We start from the raw sequence: 6,828 nt of genomic DNA, 5'->3' as shown, positions 1-6,828 counted from the left end.
ACCCGGACGAGCGGCGCGCGCGGGGCCCAGGCGGGGGGCGGGAGGAAGCGCCGGGCAGCGCCGGCCGCCGGGGCCCAGGAGAAGCGGAGCAGAGAGGAGCGGGGACACGGGCGGGGCCGCCGTAGCTCCGGATGGGACCAGCGCCCGGGCCCGTTAGTCCAAGCAGGAGCTTCGGAAGAAGCCTTCACAGGGAGATTTACCCCTGCCTTCCCCTGCCCTCCGGCCCAGGCCTCGCTTCGCTCCCCGCCTGCCCATGATCCCAGTCCGTCCTTCCGCGGCGCGGGCACCCTCCCACCTTACCCCCTTGGTCCTATGTGTCGCAGCGCCCTCCTGCCCTCCCGGCCCTTTCAGCTGTGAGGTTCCCCCAGGCCGTTTCTTTGTACCACCCGCCCCCCACCCCCACCCCATCCCAGTCCCAGATCCCCTTTTCCTTCTCAGCTTTGGATTCATCAGGCTACTTCACCTCTCACTGTCCCCATCCCGGCCGCAGGACTCCTCGGTGCCTCCCTCCCCCTGCCACCCCGCTCTCAGTCCTCAGTCCTTGCCTTAGGCTGGTAGCCCACTCCTTGCCCGTCCCCCGCCTTCCTCTCATTTCCCTGTCCTCTCCCTGGCCCCCAGCACCTTCTGCATCCCAGCCTACCTAGCCTACTCCTCCTTCTCTTCCTGGCCTTCTTCCCCAGGCTCCAGGCTGGGGGGTGTTCGTGTCTCCCCTGTAGGCCAGAGCAGCCCCAAGTTCTGGGGGCGGTGGGGCTGCTGCTTTATCCCCATGGCGCTGCCATCACTCCTGCTGTTGGTGGCAGCCCTGGCAGGTGGGGTGCGTCCTCCCGGGGCGCGGAACCTGACGCTGGCGGTGGTGCTGCCAGAACACAACCTGAGCTATGCCTGGGCCTGGCCACGGGTGGGACCCGCTGTGGCACTAGCTGTGGAGGCGCTGGGCCGGGCACTGCCCGTGGACCTGCGGTTTGTCAGCTCCGAACTGGAAGGCGCCTGCTCTGAGTACCTGGCACCACTGAGCGCTGTGGACCTCAAGCTGTACCATGACCCCGACCTGCTGTTAGGCCCCGGTTGCGTGTACCCTGCTGCCTCTGTGGCCCGCTTTGCCTCCCATTGGCGCCTTCCCTTGCTGACTGCGGGTGCTGTGGCCTCTGGTTTTTCTGCTAAGAATGACCATTATCGTACCCTGGTTCGCACTGGCCCCTCTGCTCCCAAGCTGGGTGAGTTTGTGGTGACACTACACGGGCACTTCAATTGGACTGCCCGTGCTGCCTTGCTGTACCTGGATGCTCGCACAGATGACCGGCCTCACTACTTCACCATCGAGGGCGTCTTTGAGGCCCTGCAGGGCAGCAACCTCAGTGTGCAGCACCAGGTGTATGCCCGAGAGCCAGGGGGTCCTGAGCAGGCCACCCACTTCATCCGGGCCAACGGGCGCAGTGAGTGTGGCCCGGGCTATTTTAGGGTCAGGGGAGGAGGGTTGCTGTGTCCCTAAAGCTCAGCACTGGGGAACTGTAGATGGAGACAGGCATTGAGCAGCTGTATGTGGTGGTTGGGATCAAGAAGCACACGTGGACAGAGCACCTGTGAGAGGGCCAAGGCTTCATGATGGGAGCTTGTGGACACCCTAGGCAGATGCAAACAAGGCAAAAGAGAGCATGAGGGGTGTTGCTTGTATCAAGGTGGAATGTGAAAATGAGGGGATATTTAGTTTCAGGAGCAATGTATGCACCCTAGAGTAGTGAATGTGATTGATGGCCACTCTGAAATGTGCCCTGTCTGTGATCAGAGCTACCACCCAGACTGGGTGCCAAGACCCCTTGGTGGTGTAAAAATAGTGAGGGCTCCATGAACGGGCTCAAGGCTCAGCAGATTTGGGAAAGACAGGTAAAGCTCATACTGAGAAATCTGTGCTGTCAGTGCCTTTGAGCCCAGAGAAGGGCAGGGAAGAGTCAGGGAGTGAGGCAGGTTGGATGGGGAGCAGCAAGGGAAGCTCTGGGAAAGGGAGGGGCTTGAGAGTGACAGCTCCTCTGGGGTCTGGACAGGCTCTGACTTCTGCCAGATGGTCCATATGGTCCCAGGGTACTTATGGTGGACTCCAAGGGGTGCGGGCTGTGGAACATCTGCTTTGGGGTTGATAGGTTAGGGCACTCTCTTTCTTGCTGAAGAGGGACATCCTAGTGATTCAGAGAGGGGCTGTGTGGGGACCTGGATACCTTCTCAGGGTGCTCCTCTGTCATGTACCTGCTCCCAGTTGTGTATATCTGCGGCCCTCTGGAGATGCTGCATGAGATCCTGCTTCAGGCCCAGAGGGAGAATCTGACCAATGGGGATTATGTCTTCTTTTACCTGGATGTCTTTGGGGAGAGTCTCCGTGCAGGCCCCACACGTGCTACAGGCCGGCCCTGGCAGGACAATCGCACCCGGGAACAGGCCCAGGCCCTCAGAGAGGCCTTTCAGGTATCATTTGAGCCAAATCTGAAGGAGGAGGGGGAAGAGGTGCTTCGTTGGAAATTCCCTATCTCTCACAAGACCCCGCAGAAACCCTACGAACCAGGGAGGAATTGTGAGCCACAGGAGTAAAATGAACAGAAGCGTTCTGAGTCTAGTGTCATCCTTTCTTACTTCTCTACTTTTGTGACTTTTAGTGTGCTTGCTGCCAAGACTGACTTTGGCTGCCTCTAAAATCCTAAAACACTGACTTTCTCCTAAGTGCCAGTAGTAGGCTATATTGTGGGGGAGAAAAGTTCAGGAAAAGATTTGATCCTAACCCTTGGGTGGGCTTCCACTCTTTATGGAGAGGTGAGGCATCGTTCTGGTACAATTAGACAAAGTTTGAGAAAGGATATGATTATGTGTCCTGGAACAGACACTAAGAACTTTAGTGGCTCAGAGGAGGAAGAGTCAATGTGGGCTGTGTTTAGGGAAGGCTTTTATACAGGAAGTGAGACCCTATTGTGACTTTAATGATAGATGTCATATTCATAGTTAGAGTGGGAGAGGAGATCCAGGCATCCTGAGCAAAGAGAAAAAGATAGGAATGGGCGTGTTTGAGAGACCAAGAAGATACTGACCTGACAAGAATGAGGGGTTCACTTAAAGGAGATACAGGAAATAAAGTTGAAAAGCTATAATCAGATTAAGGAGAGCTCTAAGTCTTAATGCACTAGGACTTGAATTTGGGGTCCTTGACTTTTTTGTGTGTGTGTGTGTGTGTGGAGATAAATATACAGTCGTGACAGAATTCAGGATTAGAAGAGAGGGAGACCTGGGGCAGTGAGACCAACTGTAACAGGTTAGAAGGGGGTGAGGTGATATGCTTGAACTAGTGTGATGATAGCAGGAATGGAAAGAAACACATTTCAGATTTCAGAAAATTTGTGGGGAATGTTGGCATGACTCTGTTCATTTCACTCCTGCTCAAAACTTTCAGTGACTTGCGTTTTAGAGAATAAAATCCTGACTCCTTATTGTGACATTTAAGACCTTCTGCAGTCTGTTCTCAAACCACTTTTTCAGTTTTACCTCCTGGTACCCTCATGCTGAGAACTGCAGCCCACCAGGCCTCTCTGAGTTCCCCCTACCCCAGAGCCTTCCTGCCCCTATGCCTTTATGTTCTTTTTCCTTTTGTCTGGAATGCTCTTCCTTCCCTCATATAAGTGTTTCCCATGTATTTATCCATATCCCTCCTTTTTACCAAGAAGGATTGGAGGTGGCTTATGGGATAACCTTAAGGTCCTTTAAACTCTGGGATTATTTGGTTCTAAGTAGCTGTGTATAAGGGCTGGACCTGGGTGGCCATTCTTCTCCAGTGAGTAAGGTTTTATGTGGCTGTGATTATATATTTGGTTGCGACTGACGAGTGTGTGTCTGACTGTGAATGACATAGCTGTTTACATGCCTGAGAATGAGTCTGTGACTGTCACACTTGAATATGGGCAGTGGCAGGACAGGTTTTGTTTATGCTATAATGTTTTCCTAAAACAATCTTCTCACATTTGTCTGGGTAATGCTTCCATATTCTTTAAGACTCATACCAGTTATTTTCCCTTCTAGGAAATGATCCCAGAATCCCTAAGTGGGACTGAATTTCCTACTCTTTTGCTTAACTCCATCTATGATAGAACTACCCATATTATTCAGTCAGTGTTTGATTTATTTGAAGGCTGACTCATTTCATTAGTATTGACTGAGCACCTATCATGTCCAGTCACTGTGCTAGGTACTGATATCAAGGGAGAGCATAACAGACTTAGTTCCTGCCTTTTTGGAGTTTACATTTGGTAGGATGGGCAGGCAGTAAACAAGTAAGCAAATAAATACAAATGTAGAAACATATTGTGATGTGTTACTAAAACATAAAGAGGAAAGGAATAGAGTGCTATGAAGAGAAGAACGAAGGGATTATACCTCAGCTGGTGTGGACTTCAGAAGATCTGTGGCCCTCTCAGATGGGAGCTCTCCATAACCCTCCTGGTGATATCTTTTTTTTTTTTTTGGAGACGAGTCTCGCTCTGTCGAACGGCTAGAGTGCAGTGGCCGGTTCTCAGCTCACTGCAAGCTCCGCCTCCCCTCCCGGGTTTACGCCATTCTCCTGCCTCAGCCTCCGAGTAGCTGGGACTACAGGCGCCCACCACCTCGCCCGGCTAGTTTTTTGTATTTTTTAGTAGAGACGGGGTTTCACCGTGTTAGCCAGGATGGTCTCGATCTCCTGACCTCGTGATCCGCCCGTCTCAGCCTCCCAAAGTGCTGGGATTACAGGCTTGAGCCACCGCGCCCGGCCCCTTTTTGAGTCAACACCGTTGCCCAGGTTGGAGTACAGTGGTATGATCACAGCTGCTCACTGCAGTCTTGACCTTCCAGCCTGAAGCAATCCTCCCACCTCAGCCTCCTGAGTTGCTGGGACTACAGGCATATGCCACCACACCCATCTAATTTTTTATTTTTTGTGGAGATGGGGTCTTGTCATATTGCCCAGGCTGGTCTCAAATTCCTGGGCTCAAATGATCTTCTTGCCTTGGCCTCTCAAAGTGCTGGGATTACAGGCATGAGCCACTGTGCCTTGCTGGCTGTATTCTATTTGTGGAAGAAAAGCTTCGCTTTCTTCTGTGAGAATTATTGGCCAGCCAAGGGTCCCCAGCATTAAGGGTAGGGAGAGGAGGGATCTAGTCATCCAATAATCAGTTATATCAATTAACTCTCAGTTCTCCCCCTCACTGTGGGCATTATTCAGACAGAAATAAAGAGGGAGCCTTTGCTGCAACACAAGCGAAGGGAACTAGGCAGCCAGGAATATGTTGACGGGAAGGTCAAGGCTTTGGGTAGGTAGGGCTGAGGGGTGATGAGGTGCCCTGCCTCTCCCCCCCACCTTCCAGTGTGGAAGCAGGGGAGGGGCTGAGGGAAGTCGGGCAGTTAGCTCCAGCCAAGCAAGGATGAAAGAGCACAGAGCCCTTCTCCCAGAGACACTGGCCCTCTGAGGTCCCAGACCAGGCCAGCCTGGAAAAGGTGGCAATAGAGGAAAGGAGGCCTTGACACGGATGCCCACAGCTTTTCCAGGAGGGTATCATGCTCAAGGAAAGGCCCTAGCTCATGCTGTATTGATACTGGCTACTGGGGAGAGAGCTCTGAAATCAAGTATGTTGATATGATTTTTCTGTCCCATTTAGATCTAGCTGCTCCAGGGCAGGGATCATGTTTATCTTCATATTCCATATGTGTAGTATGTAGTAGATGTTTAACACATATTTGCTGAATTGAATTAGGTGTGTGTTGGGGAGAGGGGCATAGGGATTCATCTAGACAGGAGTAGATAATGTAAACTAGGTGATCAACCAGGATAGGGAAGAAAAGATTGAGTGGAACTAAATAAGCAATGACCAGGCTCTGAGGATCCAGAGGCCCAGGCTGGTCAATGGAGGACTGCAGGGTTAGAAACCCAGGCATGGGTCACAACCTACATGACCAGCATGAGATTGGGTTACATGCAGGGAGCACCAGTGGCAAGAAAGGAAGAAAGCACTAAACCAAGGGCTTGGAGATCACTCGTCTTGTCAGGCCACTGTTGACCACCCTCCTGCTGTGGCCAGGGCAGGTCTCAGTGGGCGAGTCCGCAGGTAGAGGAAATGTGCCTCCTGATGGTGCACATTTCCTAGATGTGTTGCTGGCACCCACCCACCACTGCACCCGTTTGTGGTGGCCTTTGCTTGTTTTTTCCACCTGGGGTCCACTGTGAAATGGGACACAATTATCCTAAACAATCTAAACAATCTCAAGCACCTGAGCAAACCCAGAAACTGTTTGAGGTTGGGTTTTTTTGGTTTGTTTTTTCATTTTTGTCTTTTGGTACTACAACTATAACTAGTAACCACAGGAAAAACAGTTCTAGCATAGCAGTTTAGGGGACCATGGGGTCAAAACTATTTAAAAATAATACTAAGATCTTATCTGCCTGTCATGCTTGTTCTTTTGTGATTGTGTAGTGAAGTTTTCCAGAAGTTACATGGCATGATGATGTCATCACTTGGACAGCTGTAGAAGGTGTACTTGTGTGTTCTTGCATTTTCAAAATTTATCAGTTTTAATTTCTAAGATGGTGGTCAATATTGATAGATATAGTCCACATAAATAAACTTTATTTGGGGGTCCTTAATAATTTTAAGAGTGCAAAGTGATTATGAGACCAAAAGTTTGATAACTGCTAGCCTAGCAAACCAACCAACCTAGAGAATTGTGTTAAAATATGTTAAAACTTTTCATCGGCCTTTATTGAAATATAAATTGTGTTGAACCTGATCTTTTCTCGCTCTTTTCCTGACTTTTTTTTTTTTTTTTTTT

The 6,828-nt window shown here is 50.8% G+C and overlaps 1 protein-coding gene across 2 annotated transcripts in view; it reads left to right on the top strand.

Moving 5' to 3' along the window:
- Window positions 1-6: 6 nt before the first annotated feature.
- NPR2 (natriuretic peptide receptor 2) overlaps window positions 7-6,828 on the top strand; it is an 18,625-nt gene continuing 11,803 nt past the window's right edge. For both annotated transcript variants that reach the window (XM_017857727.1, XM_017857728.1), the window contains exons 1-2: window positions 7-1,433; window positions 2,249-2,454. In XM_017857727.1, coding sequence (XP_017713216.1) covers window positions 767-1,433; window positions 2,249-2,454 — 873 coding nt within the window. In that variant the 5' untranslated portion in view covers window positions 7-766. The remainder of the gene's footprint in view (window positions 1,434-2,248; window positions 2,455-6,828) is intronic.

Source organism: Rhinopithecus bieti, unplaced genomic scaffold, assembly GCF_001698545.2.
Source record: "Rhinopithecus bieti isolate Rb0 unplaced genomic scaffold, ASM169854v2 scaffold_47691, whole genome shotgun sequence".
In the NCBI taxonomy this organism is placed as follows: Eukaryota; Metazoa; Chordata; class Mammalia; order Primates; family Cercopithecidae; genus Rhinopithecus; species Rhinopithecus bieti.
The sequence above is the reverse complement of the archived record's forward strand: the minus strand, read 5'-3'. Positions and strand labels throughout refer to the sequence as shown.